This window comes from Pempheris klunzingeri, chromosome 15 (genome assembly GCF_042242105.1).
Source record: "Pempheris klunzingeri isolate RE-2024b chromosome 15, fPemKlu1.hap1, whole genome shotgun sequence".
Lineage (NCBI taxonomy): Eukaryota > Metazoa > Chordata > Actinopteri > Acropomatiformes > Pempheridae > Pempheris > Pempheris klunzingeri.
Window position 1 is genome coordinate 8366799 of NC_092026.1, and position 20165 is coordinate 8386963.

Here is a 20165-nt window from a genome sequence, read left to right on the forward strand (position 1 = left end):
TTACTAATCAGCCCTATTGAATTCCAGCAACAATGGGCGCTCATCCTCGGGCCACCCAAGCAGTGCACACACTCACACACACACACACACATGCACACACACTAACACCAGCATCCCCAGACCACGAGTTCACTCTTTTGTTCCTTCATTGTGTTTTCTTTTCCTCCATTGATCTCACCTTCACGCACAGGTCAGGAGTTGGCACTGGGAGATCATGTTATCTGGACTATCAGCTGCTATCTGGGCCCACACACTGCACTCACACACAGAAGGGAGGGAGTGAGCTCCGTAAACCACAATTACATCCACCGATTACTGTGTAGACGCACATTTAGATTTACAGTAAAGTTATATGTTCATGATGTCTATGATTGTATGATGTTCTGACTCTTATGTTCCATTATTGGTCTTATCTTCACATTACTGTGCCGATGTTGGCACGCACTTATTATCAAACCTTTTCTTTGACTTTTTCTCTGTGTTACCCTACTTTCACTCTGATAATGTCTCTTGGAAATGATCAGGGAGCTAGAACATATGACAAAACTGTGTTACATGTTTTAATGAGTGGGAAACTCCTCCTCTTAACCCCTGTAAGTATTTTGATGATCATCAAAGGGCAGGCACCAAAACCGTCAACCATCAAACCACATCACTAATTCTGTTTCTTGGCTGAAGTGTTTTCACAACAAGAAATTAAATTAATGTGATCTGTTTCATCGTGAGAATGCAGATGATGTATTAAACACATCATGGGATCTTCCAAACATGACACAACATTCATTAAAATGAGGTCCTCTCAACCCAAACACAAAGAAAAGTTCAATTAAACCTCACAAAACTGTAAAGTTATCTCTCTTTTTTAATCTCATGTGCCTCCATACAAAATGGCAGTGGGAAATTCAAATATACTACAGTTTTGTGGGGGTGGTGGTGGTGGTGTGTGTGTGTGTGTGTGTGTGTGTTGGGGGGGGGGTATTATTTCATTAATTTCTCTCTGGAACATTAAGAAGAAAATGAATGGGTGCTGTAGAATTTTTATGTCTCGCCTCAGTGTACTCTTAAATTAAAGTGTTTTAGTATAACAACCACATAAAATAGAATAACTACTTTGAGTATTTTGTGGTAAGGTGGCTTAGTGATTAGCAAGACATACCTAAGTAAAGATTTTCGAGTAAATGTTTCTTTTTTTCTCCCCATTTTCACATGGGTCGTATACATGGCATCGCCATGCTCCTCAGGTACTTTGGATATGCTACTGTTTCTTAGCTGTGACTATTAGAATGAACACTTGTTTACCTAATTTCCTCCAATTGCATGCTGGGGTGGGCTCCAGCCCTGCTATGACCCATAACTGGACAGCCTGTTTTCATTTTCTTGCCACTGAGCTGTGAGATTAAATACAACACGTGCTTTCAGGATGACATCGTTTGTTCTCATTAACTTACAACTTTCAAACTAAATCATTGGCAAGTGTTGTTTACTGCTTTGAGGTGTTTGTAAGATTACATACTACATAAATAGAATTAAAGTTTAGCTGGTGTTCAAATACATATCCAGGTATGAATACTGTGTTGTACTGTATGCTTTTCTGAGTGTGTGAGAGTGTGTTTGAGGTTTGGTTTAGAGGTGGACGTGCATGACAGTAACTTCAAAAGACTGAGGTATCAGATTCAGACATGGGCTGCTTTGCTTGGGCTGACAAACGAAGAGCTGTTGTGTGAGAAGCGAAGGAATTTACAGCATCTACCTTTCATCTACACAGGTGGGCCTGTGTGTGTGTATGTGTGTGTGTGTGTGTGTGTGTGTGTGTGTGTGTGTGTATGTGTGTATGAGGAAGCAAGGGGGTGTATATGTGTGTATGTGTGTGAGTATGTAGTTTTTGTTTGGTGTTGTAGATGATGCAGTTTTTTTTGGTAGTGATATTTGTGTGAATGTGTGTGTGTGTGTGTGTGTGTGTGTGTGTGTGTGTCTGCATTCACAATGGTGGTGATTTAGACAGACGAGTCACAACAATGATCCAGGAAGCCAGTGATCCCAGACACTTTCCAGGTGGTTCATTGCTCCAGTTCAGTGGTTTTCAGTGTTAATTCATTAGTCATGAAGAAGCGACATTTTAAAACACAGCAGTAAGAAAACACATATTGCCAATTGTTTGCATCTATCAGCGTATTTAGAAATCCTTTAAAACAAGAAGGACTTTGTGCGTACAGTAATACAGTTTGAGGAGTTATTTCGTAACCCAAGCTTGTGGGTCTTTCAGTGGGTGTTAGGTGACTGACAGGAAGCAGAGTGTAATGTATGCTTGCACAAGATGAAAGCACTCACTTCAGGCACGATTAAAGTTAAGTAAAACAGACACAGTTGTCTTTTTAACAATGTTCTATCTGAAGTATTATAATGACACGTCATAGGTAATCCTCAAGTCAATAAAACTACATTTTCATAGAGAACAAAAAAAGAAACATTCCATGTTAATCTGCATATTATCCTTAAGAGGTTTCTTGTGTGTAACGCTGACATACTGACCTGAGGGTGGCGCTAGAGGAAAGTTCATAGCATGTCCAAAGTGGAAATGGACAATCTTTGGTGACTATGAATGTCAGCAGCAACGTTTTATGATGCTGTTTTAAGTCAAGCTATTAGATTTGGACACAAGTAGTCATGGGTCAAAGTGTTGGAAAAACATTTCAATAGTAGTACTCATTAAAAGATCAAATATGTTACTGAAATCCAGAGGATCATCCTCTGGGGGCCATGAAAAACCCTCATATTAGATGTCAAGGACGTGGTCTGGAGGAAAGATGCTGATGGACAGACTAACTGATGCCATCTTGAGTGCTCTGGTGCTAGTAGATCATTTTTAAAGTCCAGTTGAACTTCTGTGAACTGGCACTGGCACTGACACTCATGCCCCATTGATTTATATTTATCATATATACTCTGCTGCTGTTCTGGCATTTGCTGGTGCAGTAATACTCTAAATATTGAGGGCTTTTGATCGTCAGATGTGCATGATTTGTGATTAGTGTTGCATAACTTTTGGAATAGTTCTTCATTTGGAATAGTTGTGTTTGTCCACGATCAGTGAGGCTGAAGCTGCCTGATATGAGTCAGTATCTTGAGCGTCTGACTTTGTTTCAGCAAGATCTGGGCATGCACTTATCTGCCATTGCAATTTTATACTGAAGTCAAACCTTTTGTTTGACTCCTCAATGATGCGTCATCATTTGCAAGTTAGTTTATCTTGTACTGACAGACTGAGCCTTTAGCTCTTTGCAGTATCACAGACACACACAGACAAACACACGCTAGAAAAGACTGGCAAGGACCACAGAAACACTTTTTTCATTCAATTTATTTTGTTAGTTAAATTTCTATAGCAGGTGAGGGAACATAACGGTCACACAAGGGTTTTTTCTTGAGCATAGTTTTCAGAAGTCACAGTGTTTTAGACGTGGACAAGAACATTTTCAAAAATGACAATGAAGTAGGAAGGGCCAAGAGGAAGCTTAAAAACAAGGTGTAACAGTGACACAATTCTACACACCTTCTCCTTCATGGTCCCCCAACTGCCCCCCTTGCTCCATCAAAAAAAAAAACAAAAAGCAAAAAAAAAAGGCCTCTGCTCTAAAGTGTTGTCAACCCTTCCCTCCCACAACCCCCCCATCCCAAAATGCAAACAAAACAAACAAAACATAAACAAACTCGGCAACAAATAGATATATTTATATATAATATATATTCACTCTTTAAAAATAGAACTTCAGTCTAGATACTAACATCTGTACAAACTACAAAAATAAAATTTTAATATAAATAATTTATATGGCATGACATTAACAATTTTTTGAAATAAACTACAAACCAATGCAGGAGCTCCCCCCTCAACCCCCCCACCCCCTCCCTTTAAACTCCTCATCACTGTCTGACAACACCTGCTGGCTGTCTATGGTCTGATCAAACTGTAAATGGTGCTTTGCTCATTTTGCTTAATTATTCACAACTGCACAGTAGCTACTTAACTTTTCTTTCATATTTACAAAAGAAACCAAAGCTGCCACTTAAAAAAAATGACATTAAAAAATAGATCTGCAAGTTTTTCCCTGCAATTTAACCTGGCAGTGATGAGACCAATACTGAACAACAACAACGGAGACTTTGTAAAGCAATTTACATGAAAATCCTAAGAACGAAAGAAAACGTAACGCGGCATATATGAGGTTTGGATTAGCAAGAGGAGTGTGAAATTAGAAAGTGAGTCAGAGCAGGTTGAAGCATTACATAGACTGAACCAGTTTACATAACGTAATATTTGCACAGGGTCACAACAACATGAACATGTTACAACCCTAAAGCAGCCAGCAAACAAAAAATGAGAAAATAATAATAATAATGAAATAAAATAGAATCACTCCCTTTGCATTGGATTTTATAATTCCCTTTCAAAATAATACAAGAAGGTGAACAACCCAGTTGTCAAATACAAGGTGACAAATATGAACTTCACCCACTGTAGAGCTTACAAAAACTGCAGAAGAAAAAAAAAAAAATAGAATCTTATCACAGCTCCTTCAAGTAGTTTAAAACTGCAAAAGACATCGGGACACCCAAACACAGATTTAACGTGAAATATGACTTACGTGTGACCCTGCCAGCATGTTGGCTGATCACATCCATCAATAATCAGATAGATGGACACACGATGGTGGTAACTGACAAACATAAGTTATACTGCTCCATAAGAAACATTCTGTGTCTGGACGAGAGAAAACAGGTCAAACATATTCACACCAAAGCGAGAACATAATACTGAGCTCTGAATGCTGTGATAACAAGCAACAGGGGACAAATTGAAGGCACGACGGTTACTACTGTTAAGAAAACAGTATCTGCTGTGTAATTCTCTGCTTTTTTTTTTTTTTTACAGTATACACTGCGACAGAGAATGTCTATACTTAAAACATAACAGAGTGTATCAGATGCAGAATATCTCACAGAATAATACTGTGAATAAAGTTATACTGACTTAAACCAGAGGGGGAAGAGGGGGTACTGCATTATTTAAGGCAAATCACTTAAAATTATTTTGAAGTGTAGCAGCGAAAAAAAAAAACATCACAATACAAATAAAAATAAAACACTGACATGTATGTTCAATAGCCTAATATCTTAATAACATCTCACTTTTTGTGGACACTTTTTACATATAGCACATTTCTTATTCTATACACAGTGGGAGGAAAAAACCAACCTCCCCACAAAAACAAATAATCTTTTACATCTGGACTTTTACACAAGAGTATACCCAAGTTATACAGTACTCTTTTAAATAGCTTCCTTCTTTTTTAGTATTAAAATATATACTCATAGATTTATATAATTCTTAAAATGTCATTTTTTTAATACGTCCTTGAAATAAATTCTCTCCTTTTTGTGTGAAGTTTATGTACAGTTGAGAGTTCAAGGTGTGATGTGATGCCGTGTGGGCATCAAGGTGCTCTGAAGAGCAGCCAGAGACTCGAAGAGAGAAGACAAGACATGTGAGAGAGTCTAGCAATCTTTGGCTGCCTGGATCCTCAACCCACCTACAGCAGAAAAACAGAGGAGAAAGAAAAGGGTTAGACACTGCAAAAGAGGCATTCATACAAACAGACTTTAAGGGTGGAAACCCTGGAAACTGTATCATCTCATTAAAAAAACTACTTGTATTTCTTGGTTTGTTCTTAGCTTAAATGTCCTCAATCTGCAGCCTTAGAGGATTACAAGTCAGCTAAACCTAAGATTGACTGGTTGCTAACTCACCTTGTGTCTTGCTGAGCTGATGCTCTGTCTGGCTCTGTGGTGCTTCCAAGTCCTGGAGCTCTAGAGAGTCTCTCTTACATGAAGAAAAGTTTGTTTTGTCACCACAAGTCCTCTTAGCAGCCTCAAAACAGTCCGACTCACTGTCCGTGTCAAAACCTTCATGCATGTAGCCTTGGTAAGCCGCCCCTGGCAACGTCGGATGCACAGCTACCGTCACGGAAGCTGTGGCCGTAACCATGGTAACAGGTCCGCCAGTGGAGCCTTGCTGTGTCGGCATGGCAGAGTTGTTATTGCTATAGCTCGGCCCTTTAGTCCTGTTTGGCTGAGGCCCTCTGCCGTTCTGCAGCCTGGGGCCGCTTTGAAAAGTCCTCCCAGGGAAGTGAGCTCTGTCACTGGGTAAGTGTTGGCCGGGCTGTGCCTGGAGCCTCTGGAGGCCCTGCTGCTGCTCCCGCTTGTCTCCATCCCAGCATGTAACCTGGGAGCTGAGAGGTGACTGTGCATTGTGGGAAGGTTCGTTTAAGGGTTCTATCCTTCCACCAGTGCCTGTTGCATTTTCTCTGAACGGCTTCACCACCTACAAGAAATTAGGTTTCATTACTTTCAGAATACACTTGAATTTGAAGAACATTTGAACATACAGGAAGGTTTTCTATCTTATCTGTGTGGTTTTGCAGCGTACCGTGAGTTTGGGGAAGCTTGGGTTCTTGCTGGCTTCCAGCAGTATGTGAGATGTTGTAGGTGGAACGCTGGTGTGCGATGCGATGTACGCGCTCCGGTCACAGTACTTATAATCTTCCTCTCCGATCCCTGATGTGGTGGTCATTTCTGAGTAATACTCAGAGTCCGATGATTCTGAAAAAGCTTGTTGACGAGATGACCGCGGGTTGTGGTGGCCTGTGTAGTACCCATGGTGGGTCATCGGTGGAGGCAGTGGGGGCTCAGGGGAAGGCGTTGGCAGGCGGCTGGCATTGTCAACCGGGGTGACCTCAGCTGGAGGGCCCATCATGGACAGGAGGACTGGCAGGAGGACCAAGCCATTCAGCATCCCCAAAACAGTCAGGATGGCCAACACAGCAAAGAAATACCTGAAGGATGGAGAGAGGAGGTGCGTTAGTTTGAACACACTTAGTGCTAAAAAAGGGCCAGTTTCTAATTAAAACCATCTTGTAATCTTGTTCTGAAACAAGAGGTGAGGCTAAAATATAGCCAGAGAGCAATGAGAGTCACCACACCTTTCTTTTTAACTAGTAGTGGCTGCTAATTGTTAACTCAGTTGGATTTTACTTGAGGTGACACTTTTCTACTGGTCTGTTGCCTGCATCAGCAAGATCACACACATACGCACACACATGCATTGGAAAGTGCATGTGCATTTGCATATACATAAAGTCGCGCAGAGACACAATCCATGTAATCTTATTTTCCTTTGGATCTTAAAGTTTTTAGGGATTCAGCAAAAGTTCTGATGGATTTAGAGCATCATCAAAACTCATGACACTTTTACACAAAGTGGTCAACACTTGACATTTTTCCTTTAATGTGACAAGAAAGGGGCCAAGACCACAGTGGCTGATATTGACAACATACTGACCTGACAAGAACACACACACACACACACACACACAGACACCCGTCCATGGCTCCAAACACACACATAGTTGGCACATGAGGAGGGGAAGTAGCTCAGGGGAAGGAGTCAGGGAAAGCCCAGTGTTTGTGTATCAAAGGCAGGGGGGGCAAATCTGATTCCCCACTCAGTCCAACTAAAACATGCTTTGATGCCTCCTCTGCTGCTGCTACAAGACTTTCTCTCGCTCTGTTTTTCACTCACACTGTGCATGTGTGTGTGTGTGTTTTTTTTTTTTTTGTGTGTGTGTGTGTGTGTGCGTGCATCTCAGTGGAGCTCCGAGGAGGCCAGGGGTGGAGGCAGGCCACAAGAAAGAGCTCCACAAGAAAATTAGAGAGGACTCCACTTAAACACTAACAGAAAGCAGAAAGACAGAGACAGCGAGATGCTAACCACCAGCCAGACTTGAAGAGGTAAAAAGAAAGAGGGAGGGAAAAAAATGATTGTTGGAATGAAGAAAAAAAAAGCCAACAAGGACAGGGATAATAGCTGCGGAGTGTTCTGGAAACATGCTTCTCTCCTCTGAATGGACTACTACACTGATTATCACCACTACTTCTCTCGGAAAAGGTCACTCATCAGGAAAAAGTTCATGGTTTACATCTTGGGTGTGATTTCACAACCCTCATTCACACCCATTTCATCTCCCCGCTCTGTCTGACATATTTTCCCTTTCCCTCTCTAACTGCTGGCCTTGCTTTCTTCCTTTATCAGAAGCATAATGCATGTCATCTTAACTGCTTTTGACACACACTTCAGGGAGATATTTTCAATTTCTTGCTGTCTGCTCTAACCATGACTGTCTTTAAACCACACACAGATAGTTAGTCAGCATGCTTTATTGAATTAAAGCACAGACACATGCAGAAGCTGATATCGCAAATAGGTCATCATGGCTTTTACGGAACACATCAGCCTCCACTTTTGTGCTCACTTGCCTCTTTTACTCCTTAACTACACTTCAACATCTTTACATGGTAAAAAAAAAACAACAAAAAAACAAAGAAGAGTGAGGCAGAAAGAAAAAGAGTGAGACGTTGGTGGGACCTCCAACAGTGTCTCACTGTTAGGAATTCTGTTGTTTATATAAACTGTAATCTTTTCCAGTCGTTGTCAGGGCCTGGGGAGCCATGTGTGTATGTGTGTGTGAGAAAGAGAGCGTAAGTGTTTACATGCCTGTACATATGTGCATTTCTCCTTGTGTGTGTGTCTGTATGCACGCATATGTGGCTCTCATGCATGCTACAAAAGTGTGTGTGTGTGAGTGTGTGAGTGAGAGAACTCTGAGCAGAGCTGAATTAGGCTTGCTGTTTATTCAGTGCATTACAAGGCCAGGAGATGTTTACAACAGTATATTTATGCTACTCCCCAGCTAGCCAGCTCTGGCTTGCCCCATTCACCCGACCACAGCTACAGCTACAGCTAAACAAGACCTCCAACAGAGATACTAGCTTCTTCTGACTCTCTTTCTCAGCCCATCCTCTTAAAACGATCTTTCAAACAGCCATAGGAGAAAAGAAGAAAAAACACAAAGCTGAAAATGTTCTCTCTGATTTTCTTCTTCCCAATTCTACTTTCTATTCATTCTCAATTTTTCTGTCTTTCTACACATCTATACCTCTTTTATCTTTCCAGTCCAATACTGTGGAGGATCCATTCATCTACCCACCCACCAGGACCTGATATCCTCGCAAGGAAGCCACCCTCAGAGTACTTCTCCTTCTCTCTCTGCCTCTGTCTCAGTTTATGCAGAAAAACTGTGCTTTTTATGTCATGGAGGCCTGTTGCAGTCTGTGAGCTCAAGGTTGTGGTTTCGGGTTTGGGCCCGGACCACATTCGGTTGAAAAACATCGAGCTATTTGCCTTTTTTCCACTCTGACCATGAAACAGTGGTTGAAAACACACGCACACACACAAGTATACGCAATTTAAATACACGCACACACACACGGAGGAGAGTGATGTCTATGGGTGGGCTTCAGACCATCTGACTGGCTGACCAGTTGAAATTTAGCTCCACTTTTTATTACGGCACCCAACACAGAGGAGAGAATGCCAAACGGATGATAGGAATTTTTACAGATTCCGTCGTGTGTGTGTGTGTATGTGAGAGAGAGAGAGAGAGAGAGAGAGAGAGAGACAGAGAGAGAGATCACCCAGTGGGTAGCTGAACACTTCCATGTTTACGAGCAGCTGCTACACACCCTTGATGTTTTCCCCATTTGTTGTGCTCTGAGGTTGAGGAGACGGATGTGTGTGTGCCCAGAGTGACAGAACCAGGTGTATATTTGTCACTCTGTGTGTGTGTGGGTGGGTTTGAGCATAAATAGGGGTATAACATTTCCACCTGCATGCACCCCTGACCCCCCACAAGGCTTCTTCTCATCCCCAAGTGAGATGAGACAGCTGGCTCCACACGTATACACACACACACACACACACACACCATGGTGTAAACCAAAACAAGCCTTCTTTTGAGGGTAACAAATGGGCTGTGGATGGTGTAGACACGTTGCTGTGTGAGTGAGTGCTGTCACTCGCTCACACGTAAACAGAAAGTTTGCTTGTCAAATGCACATACATTGCAACTCGCACACACATATACACGGATGCAGACACACACAGCGTCTCACCTCATGATGAAGTCAAACTCCGACCCTGCCAGCATGAGAACGCCCAGCAGCGTAGAGATCGCTCCGTCAACCACCGGGGCAAACATGTGCTCCAAAGCCACTGCCGAGCGCTTGTTTCTGCTGCCAATCGCTGTCAGGAAGCCCTGCGGCCGAGGAGGAGGTGGGGAGGAGAAATGAGTTGGAAATCTTGCCAATCACACAAAACTTGTGCTTGTGGTGAGGCCTGGCACACATCAGGATTCCTGCATTTGGTTTTGTTGGGGATCACTATCCGACACAGTGCTAGTAAATCTTTAATCGTGCTTATTTTACCTTTATCACTTTCCATTTCAGGCATGAAGCCACAGGAGTGATTTTTAAACAAAATGCAGCTTATTGCTTTTACAAAATGTCAATTACAAATCCTTGTAGCCATAAAGATACATTTGATGAAGTACACTAGCAGTACACTTGCGATTTGTAGTCTAGTGTGGTCACATGTCAGTGTGTAGAAGGTATTTAACAGTCAAACCAAAGTATCAGGTTTCAAGTAAAGTAGGTGTTTAATTGTGGGAGCTCGGCCCCTCTAACAGTTAATCCATGTGTGTGCTCTTGCTTTGGGCTGAGTCTTGACTTACCAGTGCGATGTGGACGGTGAACTCCACTCCAATGCCCACAGAGGCGATCAGGATGACCACAGGGATGGCGCTCAGCTTGATGCCAATCAGGCCCATAATGCCAAACAACTCCACCGTCATCATGGCCAAGATAAACACCTGAAAAGAAGATGTGGAAAGAAGGTTACTAACTGAGCCGTTTTCAGCTGCCAATGCTTGAGAAACAGTGGGATGATGAAGAAATGTGCGAGTAAACGATGAAACCAAAATCAAAGTATGTGAACACTAAAAGTGATTATGACTGAGCCCTTTTGCCTCTTCACCCCACGCAATCTTTGACCCTGTGCTCAGGATCTCAACCACATGGCATCAAATTACCCACCCTGAGGCTAATGCCTTCCCCTCCTCCCTCCCTCCTTCTTTCTCCCTCCCCTCTTCTTTCCCAGAGGTGGTTGAAATGACTGACAGCGCCCGAGTCAAGTCAAGGGTGGGCATTCTGTCACTACTGTACCATATTCATATAGATCTGTCTCTGTTTGTGGAAAAGAAAATCTCTGGTTTTTAATTAGACAGCAGCATGTTTGCTTATTTTATAGTTTCCGATATTTTAATACGCCATGTTAGTAATGCAGTGTTTGAGTTTACTGATGTCTTAATCTTAAACGTACAATGTTACTGTAAACCGCAATACAAACAGCGACAACAAGTCTTAAAAAACAAGGAGGAGAAAAGAGTTCCCGGCCAAGAGGAGCTTTTGATCCCAGCAGGGGCTCTGAGCTGGGGCACGGTTAAATTGAAAATGATAAAAGCCGTTTTACTGCTCGACCACATACAGGCTGGGTGAAACCTTCACAGGCGGGCTGATGCTTGGAAACCGTACATGCATGTAGCTGTGCCTCTTTCTCTGTCTGAGGAGATTGTGTTGTGTTGCTGTCTCAATCAGTGCTGCTAGGGACCGCTACTTAAATTAAACACATTCCAACTGAAACTGGCACTGTTGTTGTGCTACGCTTCAGCCCCCCCAATGGTCAGGGATATGTGGATTTGTGTATGTGTGTGAGTTTGGGGGGGCCCTTAAGGACCACCGGTCCCACCAGCTTGTGTGTGAAATGTTTTCCAACCGTTGAACACTCAGACTGTCTCATTCTCTCTCCCCTACACACACACACACACACACACACATCCCTGATGGATGGGTTGAGCAGGCCAAGGTCGCAACTGGGCAGATCTGTCCTGTCCCCAAGTCTCTCCCTCTCCCTCTGACAAAAGCAGTGAGGGAGTTGGAGGTAGAGGCTTCAGGAGGGCAAAGCCTTTCTTGCTCCTTTGCATTTCCTTTTCTAAGGCCAGCCCAGCCTACATTAGAATGACAAAGGTCCCCGTGTGTGTGTGTGTGTGTGTGAGAGTGTGTGTGTGTGCACTGGCCCTCCACAGAGAAAAAGGGGCCCCCTAGACAGCGTTATTGAGCTGTGCTGAGAAGGGTGAGAAGAAAGTGAGAGGAAGAAGAGAGGGAGGAAAGGGCTAATGATGTTGTTGAGGTAGGATGAGGTGGAAAATGTAAGTCAGAAACAGGCAAGAGGAGAAAAGAAGAGCAATCGGAAGGATGAGAAAGTGGACATGATGAGGAGCTGTATGCAATCTGATTGCTGGCTTACAATGATGCCGGCGGTCCAGGGGTTGAGCAGGAGAATCGCACAGACCAGGAAGCTGCAGGCCAGCACCACACTGATTGCCAGCAGAAACCAGTGTCTCAGGCCAATGTACTGCTCCCAGAACAGGAAAGGGTATCCGTTAGGGTAGTTGAACACACCCTTGCGGCTAAACTCATCGCAGATGGCCCGCACACTCTCGATGGCCTCCACAAAGTCGCTGGCCTGTCGAAGGCCGTTCAGGTAGAAGGGAAACTGGGCAAACTCCAGGGGCTCTGCGGCTGGGACTGTAAGAGAAGATTAGAAAAAAGATGAGACTTGAGATGAGATCATTTGCTGTTTGTACTACGAGACATTTTCAGATGGATCCGCTCTGACCAAAATAATGTATATAAGATAAAATACTCACTGCGCAGATTCTCCCCTGTAGTGTCATACTTGTCGTGAATCCACTCTCTAGGATGGGGGTAGAAGTTGGCCTGGGAGGCAGCATAGCCAAGAGGATCATTACTGACCCAGACTGTCAGGTAAATGTAAAACACCTCCGAGGGGATCAAACCCTCTGCATCCACCAGACGACGAGAAGTCAGCTTGAGAAAAAAGATTAAAAAAATTCAGATTTAATGACTATTCATGTATTGTGTTTTTGTCCGAATAAACCGTAAAAAGACAGCTGATAATGTAGTTATCCACAATGCCACACACATGGAATGACGTGGATTCTGTTTAAAGTATTTCTCGTAGCTCATACACATACCTGGCTGTAGTTAAAAGGCTCTTTCTTGGAGCCGGTCTGGATGAGCAGCTTGTAAGCCAGAGCGCCGTCCTCTGTGCCATTACGATAGCTGTCAGAGGTAATCCTGCCTGCCTGCCAGTCAGCATCAAAAGCAGCCTGAAGACCTGTGTGAGGTAAAACACACAGAAAGGAAAGGATTATTGTGGTTGTCATTTATAAATATTATGATTTCCATTATTATAAAATTATAGGAGCTTTCCTGCAAGTCAGCCTATGTGTGCGGTGATGTGGAAAATGTGAAATATCAAGTTTCCTTTTTCATCTTTTTTTTTTTTCAGCTGGCTCTGATTGACCTGCTAGCTATCACTTCCTCTTGACTGGGCCTCTGACATGTCCTAGCCTGAGGACACACATGCACACACACACACATACACACACACATACATTCAAAGATAACCTATGACCCCAGCCCGTCTACTGCACCACCCCTTAGCCCAGGTGGATGGGGGTAAACAGTGTGACTGAACTTTCGCTCACCCTTCACACATTCCCACCCCCACACATACGTACACACCGATTCAATTCTGCCCGTAGTAAAAAAGCACACCTGAAAAAACCTGTTGCACCCTCTACCGGAGTCTGACATCATTATCAAAAACCCTCAGGGAGACAGAGAGTAACTCATTACATGACTCACTCAAAAAAAATTATATTATTGAGCCTGAATTCTTACCTCTGAGCCAGTCCTGGAAGTAGTGCAGCCACATTCGGGGCAGTTTGTTGTCGCTGTCTCTGACCACGTATCTCACAGAGTTGAAGGCATTGTGCAGCTGGATCAGCAGCCTCTGTGACCGCGCGTAATCAAATCCATCCATGGTCACCAGGTACATGTTGTAGAAGGAGAAATACTTGAACTGGGCGTCGATGAAATCATACTCCTTGGTGTCGCGTGGCACTATGTCGGTTAGGTAGAGGCCATCGTGCACCATGGTGGTCCCATACAGGCTGAGACCCAGGAGGCCCAGAAAGAGAACCACCACAATGGCTTTGCTTTTGGGCTTGAGGAGCAGAGGGGCGTATTTCTCCCTGGCAAAGCTGGCCAGGTTCCAATGTAGGAAAGGGAGTGGGACGCACTTCTTTCCCGATTTGGAATCCTCCACCTGGGCTAGGAGGTCCCGTGTGGAGCTGGAGGTAGGGGTGAAGAGCTGGGAGCCGTAGGGGTCTGGCACAGAGGTGGTAGTAGGGGAAGGTGTGATGGCTAGGGTGAGAAAAGACAAGAAATAAATTCTTGTTTAATCTAAAATACCTTAGAGAATGCTTTGCACAAATGAATGGAATTGTCAGAGGCTTATATATATGACTTTATAGCTTTATATAACTTTATTTACCTTGAGGCTGCGAGGTGGGGCACAGGATGATGGATGGCGGGCTGGTGGAGATTTGTGAGGTAGGTGGTAGGATGGTGACAATATGCTGGCCCGCTGCATCACACTGTGTGAAAGCCTGCACTGTGGTGGTGATTTGGGTGCTGGTGGTGATTGTCGATCCCGCTGCGTACTGGTGCGTGTGCGCCGTTGCTGTCGTAGGTGTCTGCGGCTGGTCTCCGCCATCTGACAGCTCGTGCGGAGAGAGGTGGATGACGCGGTCGGAGCAGGGGCTGTACAGGCAGCAGAGGACATCCAAACGCTTGTCCTCGCGCCGGTGGAGGTCCAGACTGAGAATGGCAGGGAAGATGAGCAGCACCATGGCGAAATTAAACACGACCACAATGGCCGCCTAGGGGAACAAAAGAGAAAAATAATGTGAGAAAATCAGAGAGCCGTATGTGAAATTACAGATACCCTACCCCAGCTGGGGAGAGTCAGGGCTCCTTCTTTTTTTTTTTAGTATGTCAGACCACAGCCTAGAAAATAAAGAAAAGCCTAACTCTAAATCACTGGCCAGGAATACTAAACGAGCCAGAAGGGGAGAGGGAGAGAGAGACAGAGAGAAAAGAAAGAAAAGAGAGCCAGAATGAAAGAACTACAAGAAAGACTAAGAGAAAGTAAGGGAGGGAATATATATGTTGCGAGTCTGAGCAAAGCCATCACCCTTCACTCACCCCAGCCCTGGAGCTGACATTCTAACTGGCTGTGGTTTCCAGTGTGTGTACGTCTATGAGTGTGTATTTGTGTGTGTGCTTGTGTGTTTCAGACCACCCACAGTTAGTCACAGATCAGAGCAAAGCGCCTTGACGGGCCAGTGATATACTGATCTACTCCTCCCTCCCTCTCCCTCTCCCTCTCTCTCTCTGTCTGCTTCTTTCTGTCTGTTCATCACTCTCTTTGCTCTGATTATTCCACATTACACGCATGCACACACACACACACACTTATACACACGCAGAGACACACAAAAAAATGTTGGCCCTGTAGGTGCAGCAGCAATATAACTGGGAACAAAGGCTTTCCTTCCTCTGAATAAGTGTCACTTCTCTTAAGTTATCTCTTTCATTTTCAAAGGAGCCTCAGGCGTCTCGGTGTGCGATTGTGTACATGTGTTTATTTCTGTGCGCATGCGTGTAAGGTTTTGTGTGTGTGTGTGTGTGTGTGTGTGTGTGTGTGTGTATGCAAAACATACCTGCAAAGAGAAAGCTCGCAAGGCAGGAATGGGTACGAGAGCGGCCATAAAGAACGCAATCATGTTGTTGATGGAAGTCAGAGCCACACTGGTGCCGGTGCGACGCAAACAGTCTCCTGTCCGCTCCTTTGAAACAAACACAGACAGCGTTCAGAGGAGAGGAGAGGAGAGGAGAGGAGAGGAGAGGAGAGGAGAGGAGAGGAGAGGAGTTTCTTGAAGGTACCTTAAAGGGGATGTTACTTCCAGCCTCTGTGAAGGAATGAGCCAACAGAAACATGTCATCCACACCAATTCCTAATGCCAGGAAGGGAAGCACCTGCGATGGGAAAGAGTGAAAATGAAAAATATAAATGCGTGACACCAAAATCTGGGCTTTTACAAAGAAAGACTCCCATCCCAAGTCTTTTCCTAATGTGTGTAGTTTTCTTCATGTTGTACCTGTGTGGTGGCAGCATTGAAGGACAGGCCGAGCAGGGAGCAGAGACCCAGTCCTGCAGCCACTGACAGAGCCACTAACAGCACGCCGGCCAGCCCCACAGCCCCCTGGGACTTGGCACAGTCCCACCTCAGCATGGTCACACAAGCATAGGCCAGCTGGAGAAGCGACAGCCACATTAAACGTTAGTTATTTTACATAGAAGTTATATATTTTCTGTGAACTTACTAGCCGCAGTTGACTTAAATGCATCATTATGCTCACCATGAGCAGGTATCCTCCGGCCACTCTGATGACACTGACATCAGAGAAAGATTTCATGATGTCATTGAGGGTGGTGGTGGAGAAACCGTGGATGGACTGGCTGGAGTTAGCTGGGATACTCTGGTGGACCACCTGAAGGATAAAGATTAATTAATTATTAATGAATACTTCCATCTCCAAATTTCTGTTTGTCATTCACAAAAGAGGAAAAACAAATCAAACACATATAAATTTTTCAGGACCCTTACAAGGGTTGAAGTAATGAATAACACAAACTACACTTCCTCCCTCCGACCAATGCTATGCTGAGCCTCTCCAACAGCCCCATATTTCAGAGCCCTTTAACAGAAAAAAAAGCACCCTGTCCCTTTGAAATGTGCATGTGTGTGAAAGTGAGTATATGTGTGTGAGTCCGTGTGTATGTATGACAACTGAGGAGTAATGAGCACAGATGCCAGAGGTTACGAGGTCAGAGGTGACAGGGATGGGATCACATGGCCTCGGAGGCTGCTCTCTCCACTCTGGGCCACGAATGGACCAAAGCTCCCTTGACTCATTTACCTGTCCACATTTAGTCATCATTCGCAATCTCAAATCCATATGTTCTTGGTCTTTAATGTGTCAAGAGGAGGTGTCACATCTCTGTCAGTTTACCTTTGAGTTTGTTACCCCTCCTTCCCTTGCACATGTCCCTCCCTCCCTCCCCCTCTGCTTACCCTCACCATGGTGGGTGTCAGCTATCAGAGCAACAGCTTGTTCCTATAACTAGGGCTCTGACAGAAAGAGATGGTTGGTCTACCACACACAAACACACACACACACACACACCTACTGCCCTGGTCTGCCCTGGGACTCGCTTTACAAGAGAGCTGAAGACTGATGGAATTCAGACATTGCAAAGTAAGACCCATGCAGTAAGTGTGTGTGTGTGTGTGTCTGTGTGTGTGTGTTTGTGTGTGTATACCAATGCAAAAAGACAAGGAAATGCCTCCTCATTTTTCTTATCCTCCTTGTGTATGTGTGTGAGTATCTGAATATACATGAAATGTGTGTGTTCGCACCTCCACAAACTTCCTCTGCCAGGACTCGAGGATGGCGGTAGCCTTTTCTTCATTCCAGTTTATGTCATGGATCTCGTAGTCATCTTTAAAGTGCTCGTACAGCTGCTTAGGACTCATCAACAGGAACATGGTTTGGAGAGCTTCCGCGCTGCAAAACACACAAATGTAAGTTTAGGACCCAGTAGAGATTTCAGGCTCCCCCTACAAACATGCTTTATTGTGTGTTGAGCTGAGTTGAAACCTCAGCTGCGTCATCCATCTCACAACTAGCACAGTGAAAATCATCCAGTCAGACTTTTTAACATGTTCATGGTATCCCTGAACTTCTACAGGAACATGCCTCTCTGTGAATGGCTAATGGCAGGTGCCGTTTCTTCTAGGACTCGTCTGCCTGCCTGCCAATCTGTCTGTCTGCCAATGTAAACAGCTAAAAGCAGGTGTTATCTAGTCTGTCTGTCTGCCGGTCTCTCGGCTGCGATCCCAGATGTCCTCAGGTTTTCTTGGCACAGCCACAGCCAGGAGCAGTGCTACTCAAAATGTGAAAGAAATGATCATAAATCACATCCGAGAGTAAGTGTGGCTCTTGCAGGACTGGAATCCTCTTTCATTCAACGCTCTGTTGGGCCTGTGTGGGTCTGGGCTCTGACCTAATGCTGTCACTCCATTTCTGCCGGCCATGCTTTTAAATCACGTTGAAGTCAATAAAACAAAAAAAACAAAACTCCAGAAATATCAAAGACTTGGGTTAGCTTGTTTTTTCTCTTCTTTATTTACTTCTTCTTTGGTCCCTTATACAACAAATGTATAACAGGATTGGGGTGGGGGGACTTTATGTGGCTGTCAATCATCTTTAATTGGCCTATCCTGGACTGGGGTCATGCAGGAAACCGATCCCTCTCAGTAGAGGCATTCCTAGCATGTGTCTGTTGGGTTATTGGAGGTTACACAGATTCTGCAGTCACAGCGGCTCACCTTCTGATGACTGACTGCTTGCCAGTAATCGCACAACCACCACTTTTCTTACATCTTCCAATAACTCAAGAGTTATAACGTATAAACTTATACTCAGTAAAATCACCTGAAGCTGCAGTGACTGATCTTTCTGTACATGTCCTAGTAAATACACACCTCAGCAGAGCGTCCTGGCTGTTCTTGACCCGCCCTCCCAGGATCAGCTCCTCCTGCCAGTGCATGAACTTCCGGCTGAAACCATGGCAACCACCCTGGAGTCGCCCAGCAATGTCGGGACTCTGAATGGAGGAGCAGCGGAGGAACAGACGGAGAAACACAGAGGAATATGTTGTTTAGGGTGTTTTTGTAGTTCTGAGCACTACGTTCATCTACCTACACCTTCTTGTTGTATAGTACGACTGAACTTGCATTTTTCATGTGTGAGTTTACCTCTCCTTGCTCCTTGTTGGGTGCACTGGAAGGGCAGTCAGGGTCCGATGGGTCTAGACATGGCCTGTTCATGTATGCATGTCCCACCTACGGAATAAAACAATGTTACAAAATTCTCAGTATAAGGAAAAAAGTATGCATATAGATGAGTAACTGATTGTTCATATGAGTAAGTTTTTCACTCAGTAAATCTGTCAGCATGGATTCTTATGTCTCACCTGAGCTTTGTCCAGCATCTCCTTAAATCCTTCTAGTGAAGTGAACTGACTCAATTCCTCCATCAGCTTGACTGGATCTAGATTCATCCACTGGATATCTGGCATACCCCTGGAGAGCAAAGATACACTTATGATTAACATATTTGATATATATATAAATATATACATATGTGATATATGATTCTTTCAGTTCGGTTGAATTCTCTCTCCCTCGTTGTGCTGTGCTTCGTAGGAGGCTAGCTGCAGATACAGGATAAAATAGCGTTTATTATCCTGTTTCACGCTGCCACAATGCCCAGGGACAAGGCACGGTGGCTGCCTGCTCACTTCCATTCCTCAATGTCCTGCACTGAGTCATAACGATTACCTCTGCCTCCAAAACATCTTGATAAGGAGGGAGGGAAGGAGAGAGGTTGGGAGGATGCATGGGAGGGAAATAGGTGAGGAATGAGAGGAGAAGCAAAGGGGCAACCCTCACATTGTTTGCTGTGTAATGTTCATGGATAAAAAACCTCATTCTTAGCCTCACCTGCACCACCATCCTCCTTCTCCTTGAGATAAATTCATAATTTGCTATATATTTATTGATTTTCATACTTTTGGATTTTATACTCTTCTTGCTGAAGGGACTAATGCCTGTGTGTTTTTTCTATGTCTTGACCAAAAAGTTAGAATCTACTCTACAGTTGCATATCCTGCTTTGGCCTATTCCAATATCGCTTTCTGTAGTTTGGAAACTTGTTTTGTTATTTAACTTTCAGAAAATGAATAAATCAATTGAAAAAAGGGAGGACATGATGCAATTGTGTTGTCATTGGGAAAATAAGATAAAATAATATGCTACAATATTGGCAAGATTTTGTCATTCAGTGCAGGAAAACACTTTCTTGCTCTGATTTTCTGAGAGGGAGAGGGAAATAAAAGAATCCCAAAGTTTCTCAACTCTGGGCTCAATCTCCCTCCAATGGCTCATGAAGAGAGCTCCTCTCCTGTTCCCACATACCAGGGTCCCTTTTGCTGCTTCTCGCAAAGACACACTCCTTTATCAGCTAGTTTTTGCTTGAGTGAACCGGGCCTGGGCCCTTTTGTTTTTTCATAGATTGCTGCTCTTTGTTCTCCCAAG

At 44.1% G+C, this 20165-nt stretch overlaps 1 protein-coding gene across 2 annotated transcripts in view; it reads right to left on the bottom strand.

Annotated features, from left to right (window-relative positions):
• Positions 1–3921: 3921 nt before the first annotated feature.
• ptch2 (patched 2) overlaps positions 3922–20165 on the bottom strand; it is a 29107-nt gene continuing 12863 nt past the window's right edge. For both annotated transcript variants that reach the window (XM_070844614.1, XM_070844612.1), the window contains 18 exons: positions 19043–19151; positions 18825–18911; positions 18552–18673; positions 17424–17571; positions 16363–16494; positions 16101–16256; positions 15886–15978; positions 15663–15788; positions 14432–14819; positions 13777–14301; positions 13065–13207; positions 12717–12897; positions 12314–12594; positions 10683–10820; positions 10066–10208; positions 6485–6890; positions 5806–6379; positions 3922–5588 (listed from right to left, as the gene is read on the bottom strand). In XM_070844614.1, coding sequence (XP_070700715.1) covers positions 5554–5588; positions 5806–6379; positions 6485–6890; positions 10066–10208; positions 10683–10820; positions 12314–12594; positions 12717–12897; positions 13065–13207; positions 13777–14301; positions 14432–14819; positions 15663–15788; positions 15886–15978; positions 16101–16256; positions 16363–16494; positions 17424–17571; positions 18552–18673; positions 18825–18911; positions 19043–19151 — 3787 coding nt within the window. In that variant the 3' untranslated portion in view covers positions 3922–5553. The remainder of the gene's footprint in view (positions 5589–5805; positions 6380–6484; positions 6891–10065; positions 10209–10682; positions 10821–12313; positions 12595–12716; positions 12898–13064; positions 13208–13776; positions 14302–14431; positions 14820–15662; positions 15789–15885; positions 15979–16100; positions 16257–16362; positions 16495–17423; positions 17572–18551; positions 18674–18824; positions 18912–19042; positions 19152–20165) is intronic.